Below are 16,663 nucleotides of genomic sequence, written 5' to 3' on the forward strand. Positions count from 1 at the left end.
TGGCAGTGCAGTATTAGTAGTAGTAGTAATATTAGTATTAGTAGTACTCCTACTAATGGAGTAGCAATAGTAGTAGCAGTATTCTTAGTGGAAATAGGACTTGCAGTATTATTATTCATATTTATATGATTATTATAATAATAATAATTATTATTATTAATAATAATAGCAATACTTGTAGTTGTGAAACCCTATAACACATAAAGCTCTGCAGGAACAGTTCTAAATCTGTATATTTGTTCTGGACATTATTATTATAATATTATTATTATTATTATTATTGATTGTACTAGTTCTTTAATCCAAAAGGTCTGCAGGAACAGCCCAGTTCTTCCAAAGAGAACAGCAGCTCAGATACATCATTTTTATCCCATATGAAAAAAATAAAAAAATCTATCTTCAACATTACCTTTGAAAATTGTTCTTAAATCATATCCATCCTTTACCAAACCGGGTTCCTGAACAGATGAGCCTCGTGTTACATAAAACCTGCCCAGCGTTTCTGACTACTGTAAACAGTGCAGCATCAGACCTACCTGTGCGATGGCGGCGCGTGACGACAGCGGCAACACGGAAGAGCGGAGAGGAGACTCCACGTCACTCGAGGTGCACTTGTGCGACCAGCCGAGGCTCCACTGCTGGGAATCTGAGGCGTAGATGACATTCACTCACTGCCGTGCCAGAGTTATTTTCGGCCACGTAAACAAGTCGAAAGCAGGCGGAATACGGGAAAGCCTCCGGACCGGGAAATTCTGCAGGTATACGTGTTTCCTATCTCCGTCTTGAGGAGCGGGTTGACCTAGCACGGGTGCTGCTAGCTGCTCGGGGTTCTCGGTGGTAGCAGGCGGCTCTAGCGGTACTAGCGTTAGCCTGCCTTCGCTATTCATTGCCGACTCAAACCCACGGTGCCTTCCTCGTTTTTTTTTATTATTTTTTTTACACACCAGCAATTGAATAATAGTCTGCGCCATTCCTGCGATATGAAATAACAGTCACATGTGTTTAATTTCTCCCCACGATTGTGGGTCTTGCTCTCCTCCAGCTCTGTGCTGTAGCTCAGGACAATACTCTCAGAGCTGTCAGTCTGAAGCGCCCATGTTTTCAGTGCGTGTCGGTCTGATTAACGAGGCGCTTCTCCTTCGGCGACGTGGTGATGCCAGCTAAGAACTGGCCATGGAAATGAGCCCGATTTTTGTGAATGGGGTTTTTTTTTGTAAGGACGCAGGTTCTGTCAGTCTAATTGGCCTACGGCTCTGAGCTGGAGCTCAGCGGTCTAATTTGGTCCTCGGCTCTACACCTGCACCTGCACGGAGTAGCGGTCCGAGCTGTCTGCCAGTCAGGTGTCTGTCACGGAAACGTCCGCTGAACAGGAAGCCCTGCTCAGCGTGGTGGAGCCGAGCTGCTGGTGAGGTGCTGCTCAGGCTATGGTGGATGACCTTGCTGAGTATTTCCAGTAATAAAGCAAATGCGGGCTGTTTGAGAATTAGACAAGACTGCATACATTCCATAGTGAGGTGTAGAGCTGGGTGGATCTCCGACTGTGTGAGGGTGTGTGTGGGAGTGTGTTGTTATAGTCTTATTAGAAACACATTATTATTATTATTATTATAGGGAGGAAGGTTGCTGTGTAAGAGATGTGACCTGCCGGACATGTTTATGTTTATGATGAAGTGTGTGAATTAGCTTTCAGCCCATACACAGTGTAAAGCCGGACTCATCAGTGGTGATCCTTGAGGGCCCGTGTCCACCACAGGTCATCACTTATTGCCAGGTCTGGTCAGGTTGGTGTGACGAGGAATCATTAGACTGTGCTGGACTTCAGCAACTTTAGAGCTGATTTACCTGTTTGTCTGTTTAATGAAACATGTGGTAGCAGCAGTAGCAGTAGTAATAGGAAAGGTAAAGGTAAAGGTGCACGTATTTGTCAAATGTGTCCGCATTTAACCCATCTGGTAGTGAACACACACACACACACACACTCACACACACACTAGTGAACTAGGGGCAGTGAGTACACACACACACACACCCAGAGTGGTGGGCAGCCAACTCCAGCACCCAGGGAGCAGAGAGGGTAAAGGGCCTTGCTCAAGGGCCCAACAGTGGCAGCTTGCCAAGCCCAGGAATCGAACCCACAACCCTGTTATCGATATCCCGACGCTCTAACCGCTGTCCCAATAGTAGTAATAGTATCAGCAGTAGGTATAGTTATAGTAGTAGTAGTAGTAGTAGTAGTAGTAGTAGTAGTAGTAGTAGTAGTAGTAGTAGTAGTAGAAGTAACAGCAGCAGTAGTAGTAATAATAGTAGCAGTAGGAATAGTAGGAATATTAATAGTGAAAATAGCAGCGATAGTAGTAATAGTAGTAGTAGTAGTAGTAATACCAGTAGTCTGAATACCAGTAGTAGGAATTATCGTTATAGTATCAGGAGTAGTAGTAGTAGTAGTAAGAATAGTATTATTAGTATTCTTATTATTAGTAGTAGAAATAGTATAAATAAAAGTAGTAGTAGTAATAATAGTAGTTATAGTAGCAGTAGTAGTAGTTTCTTTGTTTCTTTGTTACTTGTCATGCGTGTTGCTCTCACCAAGACAAATTCCTTGTATGGGTAACATACTTGGTGAAATAAAGAGATTCTGATTCTGATTCTGATTCTGACACATGTGTTAGGGGCAGTGAGTACACACACACACACACACACACCCAGAGCGGTGGGCAGCCAACTCCAGCGCCCGGGGAGCAGAGAGGGTAAAGGGCCTTGCTCAAGGGCCCAACAGTGGCAGCTTGCCAAGCCCGGGAATCGAACCCACAACCCTGTTATCGATATCCCGGCGTAACAGTACTGGTAATAGTAGTAGTAAGAATAGTTATGCCTGTTATAATAGTTATACCTGTAATAGTTGTTGTAGTAGTAGTAGTAGTAGTAGTAATAATAATAATAAGAATACTAGTAATAGGAGTGAGAATAGTATCAACCGTATTAGTAATGGTAGTAATGATAAAGGTGCACGTATTTGTCATTGTACAGTGTGCACTGTACAGCGAATTGGGTCCTCCGCATTTAACCCATCTGTGGTAGTGAACACACACTCACACACACACACACACACACACTAGTGAACTAGGGGCAGTGAGTACACACACACACACACCCAGAGTGGTGGGCAGCCAACTCCAGCACCCAGGGAGCAGAGAGGGTAAAGGGCCTTGCTCAAGGGCCCAACAGTGGCAGCTTGCCAAGCCCAGGAATCGAACCCACAACCCTGTTATCGATATCCCGACGCTCTAACCGCTGTCCCAATAGTAGTAATAGTATCAGCAGTAGGTATAGTAGTAGTAGTAGTAGTAGTAGTAGAAGAAGAAGAAGAAGTAACAGCAGCAGTAGTAGTAATAATAGTAGCAGTAGGAATAGTAGGAATAGTAATAGTGAAAATAGCAGCGATAGTAGTAATAGTAGTAGTAGTAATACCAGTAGTACGAATACCAGTAGTAGGAATTATCGTTATAGTATCAGGAGTAGTAGTAGTAGTAGTAAGAATAGTATTATTAGTATTATTATTATTAGTAGTAGAAATAGTATAAATAAAAGTAGTAGTAGTAATAATAGTAGTTATAGTAGCAGTAGTAGTAATAGTAGTAATACCAGTAGTAGGAATAGTACTAAGAGTAATATATTCAGTAGTAGTAGTATCAGTAGTAGTAGTAGTGATACCAATAGTAGGAATAGTAGTAATAGTAATAGTAGCAGTTGTAGTAGTAGCAGTAATACCAATAGTAGGAATAGTAGTAATAGTAATAGTAGCAGTTGTAGTAGTAGCAGTAATACCAATAGTAGGAATAGTAGTAATAGTATTATATTTAGCAGTAATAGTAGTAATAGTAGCAGTAGTAGTAGTAATAATAGCAATAATACCAGTACTAGGACTAGTAATAGTAGTAGCAATAGTGGTAGCTTATTACAATTTGAGCAGTAGTAGTAATGCCAATATTAGCAGTAGCCGCAGCAATAGTAGTAGTAATAATGGTACAAGCAGTAGATTGTATGGCAGCAAAAGTAAGGTAAAAAAGGTAAAGGTGCACGTATTTTTCACTGTACAGTGTACACTGTACAGCAAAATGTGTCCTCCGCATTTAACCCATCTGGTAGTGAACACACACTCACATGTGTTAGGGGCAGTGAGTACACACACACACCCAGAGCGGTGGGCAGCCAACTCCAGCGCCCGGGGAGCAGAGAGGGTAAAGGGCCTTGCTCAAGGGCCCAACAGTGGCAGCTTGCCGAGCCCGGGAATCGAACCCACAACCCTGTTATCAATATCCCGGCGCTCTAACCGCTGAGCCGCTGAGCCCCACTAGTAGTAATAGTAGTAGTAAACACGACTCCTTGGTTCCGTTCCTGGCACACCAGACCTCCAGCACAATTAGGTGGTTTCCATGCTCAAATACACCTGATTCAGCTCACCAGTTAATTAAAGTGGACTGATGGCAATTCTTCAGTTCAGTTGAATAAAGGGACATGTAATCTTAAAGTAAATTGAACATGCCCTGTTTTCTTTCTATTCCTTTCATTAGAGTGTCAACTTTGATGCTGATCCTTGATGGGCGAATCAGGGCCTCGTCGCTCCACCCTGGTCTCCAGGTTACCCATCTTCAGGCGGAGTGCGAACAAAAGGCAGGAGTCACTCCCATCCTCGCCTTCCTCCGGAGGTGTGGGCAATGGCGTTCACACCTCGTCCCCCTCCAGCACCAATTCGAGCTCCAGCAGCACAGGCAAGCGCCGCAGCCTCTTCCGGACACCCTCCATCAGCTTCCACAGCAAGAGGAGCAGTGAGACACGCATCGACCCCGGCCAGCTAAATCTGGACGACCGTAGCCAAACGTCTGAGCTGGGCTTTAACGACGGCTGCAACTCCAAGACGCGGCATTCATTCGGTTTCGGAGGGCACAAGAAGAAGATCAGCCGTTCCCATACAGAGGACTTCGAGAAATCTTCCACCAACCGCAACGTGTTCATCAACTGCATCAGCTCAGGAACTAATGAGGGGGATGATTCAGGGTTTATGGACGATGTCAGCAGCAAGAGATCATCCAGGCACAAGAAACAGCTGCTGCCCAAGTCCTTTTCAGCCCACCATCGCTTTTCCAAGAACTCCCCCAGTGCGGTAGAACAAAGTAAAGGCCAGGACGGTACAGCGGAGCCCCCTAAAACAGGCACCCCTGGTTCCTGGCCTGGAGAACTGGGGGAGAGCTCTCTACAGTCCCCCATGATCTCTGAAGACCGCACGACTGCCATCACTCCATCGGACTTTGTCCACGTCACTGAGGACTCTGTCTCAGAAGTGGACGCACTGCCTGCTCCGAGTCCAGCCGCGCCACCGGAACAGTTCAACCAGGTTGTGTCTACCTCACAGATGTGCTTCAACGTAATCCAGCCTGTTCAGGAAAAGCCTATACTGCCAGATTCTAGCCAAGCAGCCGACACACAGTGCGAAAGCACCACAGTGCACACAGAGCCAGCAACAGTGCAGACTGTGGAGAAGGTCCAGCCTGAACAGTCAGAGGCCAGCGAGAGTGAGCCTGCCCCAGAGCTGAGTGAGGAGAGCAGCTCTAACCCCGAGCCCAGAGAAAGGAGGCCTCGAAATACGTTCCTCATCCAGCAGCCGGGTAAATCAACCGGCCTGTCCAAACTGGAGAGCAGGCCAAGCCACCTGAGGAAACCCCACACAGGTATGATTGAGTCTGTTACAGTCGAAACATGACTGTGTGTGTTTCAGTGCAGTTATTACATTAAATACAGGTTATATTTAATGTATTGCCTGTTAATACAAATCTGTATCACACAACAGAGACAGTTAAGCGACAGCATTTCTTTTAACGTTTTTTTTTCAACATGTACGTCCTGTAAAAATTGTACTATAGGGTTCTTTAGCATATGTAATGGTTATATACAGGTGCTCTAAGGGGTTCGTTGTGCGATTCGTAGAACAGAGGCAGACAGCTGTCCAGGTCCAGACCCAGGAGCTGTTAAATCCGGACCTGGACTTATATCTATTACACAATTGAGAACTATTTCATGAATGTTTATTTATATATATATGTAGTCTTTATAGTACAGAGTTAACGGCTCAGGAAACTCACACACCAAATATGGCACATGACGCTGCTTAGCCAGTCAGATCTGTGCATTTTAATGAGAGCTGTGACTTGAGTGAGTGGCACACATACAGAGAAGGGACGAGAGACAACGGTTGGAGAGGAAAGCAGGGAAAAGTGGAAAGTCAGTGGAAAGTTCATTTACACAGCATGCTCTTGAAAGAGAAAAAGTTTTACTCAAGGATTGATTGACTTGTACATGTTTATTCTTCCCCTTTGATATAACTGCTAGGCAAATGCAGTATACAGGATAGGTTGCTGAATCACAATGCAAGTTAGACATTATCTTCCAGACCTGGCCTTGAGAAAACTTTCGGGACTATTTAACCCATTAATGCAGAAAGACATATTATTCAGTAACTACAGAGACTTCTGTAGAAACTGGTTGGTGCTGTTCTGTTCTTTGGTAATTGAGTTTGTGCCGGCGGTCCATAAGCTTTTTAGAGGTTAAATACCCCTGACATAAAATAACCACTTTTTTTAAAGGAGCTGTCAGTGAGAAAAATCATTACACTGGTAAAGAACCTTTACATCAGCTTCTTTTAACCTTTCAAATAAAGGTGCATTACACATATATCTTGCACAAAAATTATTCTTAATGGAACTTCTTCCATTTCTTCTGTTTTTTCTATGGCATTGCTCAAATAACCTTTTGTAGCATTTTTATTTTTAAGAGTGTATGATGGGAATCTTGTTTTATATATATATATATATATATATATATATATATATATATATATATATATATATATATATATATATTTTTTTTTTTTATTTTTTTTTATTTTATTTATTATTTATTTATTTATTTTTTATATCAAATATTGCAGTTGTTCTCAAACCATTCCTCAGGGCCCTCCAGACAGTCCATATTTTACTTCTGTTCCTGTGTGCTGCACAGTGAATTGGAGCACCATTGTGGACCATATGGGGACCCTGAGGACTGACTATTATAAAGAACCCTTTTTGTTACCGGTGTAATAGACTACCGAACAGGACCGCACAAACGGCATGGCTAATTCATTACACAGTCCCCAGCCACTCGTATCAAGTTTCTGATAGACTCGGTAATGTGTTCTGTTTCACTGTATTGCATACAGTTATAGGACAAAAAGGGCACTACAGACAATATGCAGGCTTTAGATGGCTGCTACTACTGTTTAGCTATGCAACATACGTCAGCCACTTTGTGTCATATGGTGCCAGAAACAGAATGATCAAGTCTGTTTGAAATTTCGCAAGTATGTTATGTAGACATGTAGGCAGTTTGTAGGATTCTGACTGGTAGAGCTGCAATAGTTTCATTGGTGCGGTGCAGTATTAAAGAAACAGGCTCTTTGACAGCACTGGCAGTGTGCAGGTTTTTTGTCACACTCACACATAGAGATGTGCTTGATGCTAAAGGTTCTTTTAAAAGGTCACATCACCATTACAGAAATGGTTCTTTATGGAACCAAAAGTTGATCTTCTATGGCATCGTTCAAAGACCCTTGTGTAGCACCCTTATTTTTTTTGAGTGTGTTTAACTTAATAATAACTAGAGATGCACCGACCAATCGACCAGTGACTGGAATTGGGCACTTTCCAGCATGATTGGCCATAACTGGTGACCTGGTGGCCTGATCAGTCTCATATAACTGATTCTGTGCCGGTTGCGTTTACACTTGGGCACCACAGCCACAAACACAGCCACACACACACATACACTAACAAATGCTATGGCACACATCTGTATGGTGCATCTCGTTGGAAACAAGGTCTTTATAAAGCGCATTTGCACACATATCAGTCTGCTCCACAAGGAAACTGCCTGAGTTTTGAATAGCAGAGCCTTTCTTCATGTTCAACGCCACATCTCATGTCCGAGTGGACAGGCTAACCATTAGCACTTACTGTGCTTCATTTTGGAGGCGAATAAAATCCTTCCAACTCAGTCTGTGTAAGAATCAGCAACATGTAACCCTGTCCCACCAGTCAGCCCTGCTTCACTCCAGTTCACTTTAACACTCGTCTTATTGGTCGCCTCGTTAAATTTGACACATGATGAGCGCACATGTTTCTTAGCTGCCGCTGATATTTTTTTAAGCATGATGGAGTGGAAACTCTGGTTATTGTGTTTAGTTTATTATTTTATTATCATTTGGTTTATAATTGGTGTATTTAGGAACTGGCAGTAGCCTCAGCTATTGTTTACAACACGGTCAGAAGCTGTTTAGAATCTAGAATAGCTAAAAATGTTCGGATGCACTGTTACAGATATTTAATATCTGTTTTATTTATTAATAATAAGTTAATAAATTAATTATTAATTTAATAATTAATAATTATAAATTAATAAACTTATTAATTTATTAATAAATTAATAAGTTGAACCAAAACGTTTCTGTATGCTGTCATTTATAATTCTTAGAAATAACAAAAATCGCATTTGGCCATGTGGGAGGCCAGTGATTCCCGGTCTGGTCGGCTAGGAGTCCTTGGGCAAGACTCCTAACCCTACACTGGCCCACCTTTGTAATATAAGTAACCTTGAATATAAGTCACTCTGAATAAGAGCGTCAGCTAAATTCTATAAATGTAAATTTGTTTACAAAATCAGAAATTTTAATCAGCCGAGAATATCGTAATCGGCGCACCTCTAATTAACACCCTCAGGCATCACAAACAGATCTCAGAGTAAGGTCAGCCACCCTTACAATGTGCTGTCTGCATGTTTTCATCTCTGATCTTTAAGCCGGTTTTAAATGTTGGATCAGCTCGCTGAGATCACTGCAGCTGTCTCATAGAGTTACACTAACATGGTCTGATTTGTTCTGCTCAATCTGTTGAACATTGTCCAAAGTAAAACACTGCTCCCCTCACTGATAACCTGAGGCTGTGGTTTGAGCACACATTTGTATTGACTAGAGTGCAGCACTTTTAGTCAGGGAGGATGACTAGAATAAGCCTGAAGCATTTAGACTGGCATACAGTCAGGTCCATAAGTATTTGGACAGTGAAGCAAATTGTGATTTTGCCTCTGTACAACATCTTAGTGGATTTGCTGTGAAGCAATCAATATGTTTGGCAAGCAGCTTTAGGCTACTTCAAGGAGTTCAATGAGTCAAGGAGGCTCTACAGTAATTGCACAAACTAACATACTTATAAATATAAAGAGCTTTTTTAATTATTTGATGCAAATCAAATGAAGTCTGGAATCCATTGACATCACCAAAAGCAAAAAGGTTCTTTGAGAGGCTTTGCCAGACCTTTGCTGCAATCCACCTTGAGTTGACCTCAGTTTTGTCTTCAGTAAGTAAGTAAAACCTGCTGAGTTAGGTTGAGGTCACGTGACTGACCGAGCCATTTAAAACATTCTGTAAAATGCTCTTGGGGGATCTTGCTTTTGCAGCATGTCATTGGTCATTATCCATCTGTACTGTGAAGCACTATCCTATCAGTTTTGCAGCATTTTACTGAACCTGAGCAGAAAGTATAGCTTCGGCAGACCTACGTTCCCATTCCATAACAGTGCCTCCATCATGTTTGACAGATGATGTTTTGCACTCTTCATCTGTCCGAAGAATCTTGGTCCAGAACTGGCTAGGCATTTTTGGATTGTTTCTATCAGTTGAATCTAAACTCTCTGTTCCAGTTGTTCGCATCTTGATGTGAACTCTATGTGTTTACCATCACGAAGGCATCTTTTGATTGTAGACCTTTGACAATGACATTCCTTCCTCCTCGACCTCTCTCTGCAGTGTACTTGACGTGACTAGACTGGACCTTACAGGTTTTTTACTAGTGAGTTGCTAAGCTCACCAGTGCATTTTCATTTCCTTTTATGAATAAACCAAACCATTTGGTTTGGCCACTCCTAAAGTGTCTCTTACCTCTCTGGTAGGTTTCTTTTGTTTTTTCACCCTAATGATGGCCTCCTTCACTTGCAGTGACATTAGACCACGTATTGACAGTTAACCCATGAACGGCTACTAGATGCAAAAACACTTGGAATAAACTTCAGACCTTTTATCTCCTGAATTTGTACATTAAAAATAATGAAAGTGTATATCAGTTAACTGTCCAATTACTTTTTAAGCCTGAAAAAATGGAGGGACTGTGCAAATAATGGCGGTAGTTCCTAAATGCAATATTTGTAATAACCTTCTTGATATAAAGTCTATACTTTAATCACTTCTTGATCACATTCATTTCAATTTCAGTGGTGCACAAATTTACTGAAATTGCTTCACTGTCTGAATACTTCTGGATCTGATTGTATATATATTTCATTTCAATTTTAGTGGTGCACAAAGGCAAAATTGACTGAAATTGCTTCACTATCAGAATACTTATGGATCTGATGGTATATATACATTTTTCTTTCTTTCATTATTGTCTGTTGGAAGAAATTGGATGCAGCTTGATTAGCGGTTGAAAATGTATTGGTACATGTTCCTTGTTGCAGATGTTCATAACAACACTTAATCCCATGGCAGTAGCAGTAAATTTCAGACTTAGCGATGCACTTTCAAGCTTGATATTGTAAATGTATTGCCTCAGTTATAGAAGATTTTGGTGTTTTTCAGTTTTTTGATCTACGAGAAGGAAAATCACTGAGAATTGCTTGTCTGTCATTTACTGCATCAGGTTGGGATTTACCAACTCTTCTTAGTGTCTAAAAGACAATATTGCTTGGGCCCACTGACAACATTCATTTAGATGCTGCACTGCTTTGCTGCTCTTTTCCCCCTCAACACTTTCCTAACTTGATATCCTACCATTTTAGAGCTTTCACTCCAGAATGACTGTGGCTGAGAGGTTTCATGAAAGCCAACTGTGTTCCACTGTATTGAATTTCCTCCAGTGGAGATGTGATATTGGCTCTCACTATGCCCTTCTCCTGTTTCTCAATGCTTCTGCAGGAGAGTGTATACCCTGTACACGTCGAGGTTGATGATTTACATGTATATAGAGAAAGATGACTCTTGAACTTGTCTGGACGTGTCAGAACGTGTCATGGCAACTTTGCAAGAGCCTGTATGTGGTGGATGTGGTTTAGGAAGGGGTGATTCAGTGGATTCGTTTCATTGTCTAGGCCCAGACGAAATATAGGGTGCTGTCCAGTTTATACCTGGCTGAAGTTCCACAACTTCCCCAGTCATGAGTGCGCATATTAAATTAGCAGAAGTAAGGAGAAGTAAAAAAAACACTTCTCTGTGGGGTAGGCTTGACTAACCAATAATTTTAGGATCACTTTTAACCCCTTCGCCTCCGGCATAATTTTAGTTTTTTAGTATTTTTCAGTTATTCAAAGTAAAAATTTTAAAACCTGCTATTCAGTGCATACTTTTTAGGATGTAAGTATCTAGTACCTACTATTTCCTTGTGCTTTTTCACCCTTTCACTTGTGTTGGCAGTAGACCACGCATTAGAGAGTTAACCCATGAACGGCTACCAAATGCAAGGGACACCTGGAATAAACTCCTGATCTCCTTAATTTGTAAAAATAAAATAATGAGGGCATGAACCACACCTGGCCACGAAAGTGGTTATCAGTTTAGTACTAGTTTAGTAACTGATCATTATTTAGTACATACTAGTTATTCAGTACCTACTAATTACTCAGTTCCTACTAATTATTCAATAAGTAGTAATTATTCAATGCCTACTAAGTACCTTTAGTATCCACTAATTTTTAGCACCTTACTATCTTACTGTCTTACTTACTATCTTTGATCTTATGTACTAAACAGTAATCATTCAGTACATGTTAATTTCATACTAACTTCAGTCTAGAGGTGGGCAATATGACAATACTTTATCATATTGTGATCAATTTTGTTATTGTGATAGACAATATGCTTTCCATAGCATAATAGGGATACTGTTAGTGCTTAAAGAACGCTGATCCACTGCAAGTTTCTTTACACACAGTGTAATTAAACTGTGCAATTAGATGAAGTGCAGTGAATGTTGAATAAAAATCACAAGTATCTAAATAGGAGTTTTTAGAAAACTGTCGCTACTGATGTATTGTATAAAGTCTGTGATTACATGTATCGTGATAAATGTCACGTATCGTGGAAAAATGTCTTTAAATATCGTGATATAGTATTTTTGCCATATCGCCAAGTCCTGCTTCAGTCTATACAAATTATTCAGTACCCACATATTATTTTGTACTTTTTTTACTTAGTATTTAGTAACTGCTAATTATTCAGTATCTATTTATTATTCAGTACCTATACTAATTATTCAAAAAGTACTAATCATTCAGAATCTACTATAAATACTAATATGTTTGAGGTATATGCCCACATATAGGCATTAAAGGTTAAATAGTTTAAACTGAAACTTTAAATTAGAAGACTTTGCTGAAGCATACGAGAGGAACAGGTAGTTAGAAGTGGGTCTGAGGGCCTAATGAACCTATTGGAAAAAACAAATAGTCAGAAGATATGTTTCACTGTTAAAATATGGGAGCTAGGCTATGCTGAATGTAAACACATCTTTGTTCTTGCATGATGAGTGGCCTTATGGTCTGATTTTGACATGACGTCAGTAATTTTGGGAACCATTACCTTATTCACCAAAATCCGTACTAGTGCCGCACGGTCTGTGCGAGTTTGTTGTGTTTGTCTGGCCTACTTTAGTGAATGGTTCCTGTTTGGATATTAAGTTTGAATATTTTTGGGGAACTATTCAGTTTCATGCTTGCAACTGAACACAGTTTATGTCAGCACTTCTTTTGTCTTATGTATAAGTTACGAGTATGCATGGTTAAGCTCCTGTTAGAATGCAGCTAAGCTGTAAACAGATTTGACAGAATTGATAGATCAGGTTACCTGCCCACATAACAAAGCTGAAGACAAAATCGGAGCCGTCTCGTTTGTCACTTTGATGTTTTTCTATGTCGGGTGTAATGCATGGGTCTAAGACATCCACTCTGCCTCTCTAATTCATCTTTATTTCAGTCTGTGTGTAGTCTTGACCTGAAAAAGTCCAAGCAGATATGAGTGATGTCAAACTGAACTAGTTATTTGTTACTCACTGAAATAGAACATTGCTGAAAGCCAGCTGTATCTGAGCCTTGTTTGCTTTTTTATCATGTACCATGAGTTTTTGTTTCCAAGCTTCTTCAGTGAGTGTCATGCAGCCTTCCTCAATGACACCTTTGCTATTGCTCTCCTGTGTGGGTGTTTTCTATTTTGTAGAATTCAGGGTCCTCTTTTCTGTTTTCTTTTTCCCCTCAGTGTGGGCGATATGGCAAAAGCATATTATAGTTGCAGATATTTTCACATTGCTTTCTGTGTTGTTGTTTTATTCATTTGCTAACTAATGGCCTGTATAATCACGGCCTGCTTAATGCAGGCAAAAATGAATGTGGAATGTACAATTCCGATGTGAAGCTATAAAATATACATCAGAGTAATGCAGTCGAGTGTCACCAAAGGCCAAGAGTATTGAAATAATCCCCCAAAAATGTTGACATACATTGTAATTGTAAAGCATATGGTGGTAATGCCTAGTGCAGCATAACGCATCCATCATTGTCACTTCTTTTATATTTTAAATCGAAAATTCAGTGCTTAGCACTCCATTAATGACAGCTGAGAACAGAGAAGAGGATGCCAGTGTAAGACCCTTTTTAGGCTTGCTTTAGGCTCCCTATATTCTGGCTTTGCAGCAATTACAGTCAGAACCACTGACAGTAGCATTTGTAGTTGTAGCTAATCTCCAGTAGCTGGGAGATACAGTGATGTGCAAATGTTTAGGCACCACTGGCCAGAATTTCAAGTCTCTTGTGCAGCTTGTAAACACTATTTGTAGCCACTGGAGAGTCTTTCAGTTCTAGTTTGTGAGATTTTGATCTATTCTTCCTTGCAAAAGACTTCTTCTGTGAGTCATCTTGCATCTGTTTTTTGAGACCTGTCCACAGATTTACAATAATACTGATATTGAGTCCATTTGGACGCTGAGGTGTGTTGAGGATCGTTATCCTGATGTAAAAGCCATCCTCGTTTCATCTTCAGCTTTTTTTTTAATTGTTGTGATGTTTGCTTATATCTTCTGGTATTTACTTGAATCCATTTGTCTCACTCCAAGTAAAATGTTTCCTGTGCCACTGGCTGCAACACAAGCCCAAAGCCTGATCCACCCAAAGCCTGTGCTTAACGTTTCATGATCATTTGATCATAAAGTTATAAAGTTCTATTTTAGGACTTGTTTCCAAATTGCATCAGGTTTCTCTAGATGTTCCTTTAAAAGCTTCTGAGGTTTATAGTGTGGATGCAGGGAAAGTTCTTCTGATGACTCTTTCACACAGGTCATGTTTGAGTAGGTGTTGCTGCACAGTAGAATAGTGCACCGCTTGTGCTACATCTCCCTAAAGGTCTTTCGCAGGGAAACAGGAGATTCGATTTGTGTTTCTAGCAATCCCTTTCACTTGTATATTACAAACCAAAAAGAATACACTAACCTTTAACTGTATTCAGTATTGGAGTTTCTTCAGCTTATTCTCACTTAACTACTCATGGTAACAGAAATTTGACATTGGTTTCCCAATCATTTTGCTTTTTCCACTGGATATTTTCCACTGCATGCTGTATTTCAGCATACCGTAGTAAACAAGAACGTAGTTAACTGCAGTGTTTGCCATTGAGTGAATGCTCCAGCATATACTGGGCACATTTTAACAAGAGAAACAGAACAGAATGACTACATCTGTCTGGTAAAACCATAATTTTGGCTTTTACTATCCTCATTATTGCACACCTATATATCATCTTGTATTGTGCCTTCCGCAGTGTCCATGTGCAGCAGCATCAGCCCGTACCATGAAGTGATGAGGATGGAGAGGCGGCTCCGCTCGGCCTCGGAGGGTGCTGGAGGACCCAGGCTTCACCTAAACCTCAAAGAGCCTCACTGCATGGAGGCCAGCACTCTGGCCAAACAGAGAACCAACTCCTCATCCTCTAAATTGGGCAGCATGGTGAGTTGTTTGAGGAAGCTTATGTGGCATCTTTTATTTATTTATTTTCCCCAACCAGTCCATCTCTAAAGAGAAGATACCAGTCTAACGCGATTAAACTAAGCCTGACAGAAGAAGAACTTCCACAAGGGTGGGCTCAGGCTTCTTCTCCCTAATCTTAAACACTTTGGCCAGACGCCACTCAAGTAAATTAGCCTTGTTTGAGCCGTTTGAGCCGAAGCGAAAGTGTGCACCACGTGCACGTCAGCTTTCTACAAGGAAGCGACCTCACCTCTGGTATAGACTTAGCTAGCTTAGTCCTTCATGCTGTCTTTTAAAAGATTAGATTCGCAACCAGGGATAAAATCACAGCACTTAATTGAACAGACAAATCCTCTCATGCAGGGTTGCTCAGCAACTCAGCAGTGCCTGCTAGCTGCGGGAGTCCTCTCTCATGTTATGTGTAGAGCTGAGTTCTCCTTTTTGCCCTTCCGTGACAGATCTCTTACTTTAGCAACGTGGCTGACTAAATGCAGGTGTTCTTTCCTCAACAAACTGACTCATGAATGCTTGGGTGTAGTTGTGTTGTTCAGCTGCTCTTTACAGTAATTATTCTGACTGTTGTATGAGAAGTACTCATGAATCATTTATGCCTGAGATTCTTCCTGACGAGGAATGATGATGAGTAGTCTTTCATATTGCTCTTCCTTATTTAAGTCAATTGTAGTGGTTCGGAAGACAATTATAGCCATATGATAGCACATAATTCCATAGAATCCACAAAACATATTATAGCTACTTTAAAGTATAAAGTATGAACTATTTTAGCTGCTCTAATGTATTCAGTAATTCAGAAGGGGTTTTAGGGCTTAAGGAGTTTATGGGCCCTTATCATGAAAAGCTGAATTTCCTTTGCTTTATTGAAATATGGCAGATTAAAATGTGTTAAGGTTTCAACATGTACTGTTTGCGCCCCAGTCCATACAGTGCAATTCCCAGTCCACATGGAATCTATGTCATGAGAACCAACTTATTTAAATGCCTATTCAGACTGTGTAACATGATATCATATGGAAACGTACAGTTTAATTGTTTTAGTCTAAAAATACAACCTGTTAGTAGAACTGTTGAGCAAAATACAAACACACACGTGCACAAAGAAGAATTGATCAAATGTGTTGGAGAACATAATGCTGTTCATGCTGCTCAACTTTTTTGAGGATTAAAAAAAAAAACAAGTAAATAATTGAAATGACTGGAGAAATGGTATTGATTCATAATTTTAGTGTGGTTAAGTTTTGGTGTAGAAAAAGGGTTAAGATTAGGTTTAGGTGTAGGCTAAGGTTAGAGTCACATTAGGTCAGATTAGGTGTATATTAAGGTGTAGATTAAGGTTAGGGTTAAAGTAGGTGTAGGTGTAGATTAAGGCGTAGATTTAGGTCAGGGTCAGAGTAGGTGTAGGTGTAGATTAAGGTCAGGGTCAGAGTAGGTGTAGGTGTAGATTAAGGTCAGGGTCAGAGTAGGTGTAGGTGTAGATTAGGATTATTAAATTTTACAG

The 16,663-nt window shown here is 40.7% G+C and overlaps 1 protein-coding gene across 3 annotated transcripts in view; it reads left to right on the top strand.

Annotated features, from left to right (window-relative positions):
- The first annotated feature begins 559 nt into the window (after nt 1-559).
- The window catches only part of ccser1 (coiled-coil serine-rich protein 1), a 123,331-nt gene continuing 107,227 nt past the window's right edge, over nt 560-16,663 (top strand). For 2 of the 3 annotated variants that reach the window (XM_072681906.1, XM_072681908.1), the window contains exons 1-3: nt 560-758; nt 4,572-5,726; nt 14,942-15,126. In XM_072681906.1, coding sequence (XP_072538007.1) covers nt 4,598-5,726; nt 14,942-15,126 — 1,314 coding nt within the window. In that variant the 5' untranslated portion in view covers nt 560-758; nt 4,572-4,597. Of the gene's footprint in view, nt 759-1,387; nt 1,406-4,571; nt 5,727-14,941; nt 15,127-16,663 lie in introns of those variants that run through there. The other variant, XM_072681907.1, reaches the window with a different exon arrangement.

The sequence above is a fragment of the Salminus brasiliensis genome, chromosome 6 (assembly GCF_030463535.1).
Source record: "Salminus brasiliensis chromosome 6, fSalBra1.hap2, whole genome shotgun sequence".
Taxonomy (NCBI): domain Eukaryota; kingdom Metazoa; phylum Chordata; class Actinopteri; order Characiformes; family Bryconidae; genus Salminus; species Salminus brasiliensis.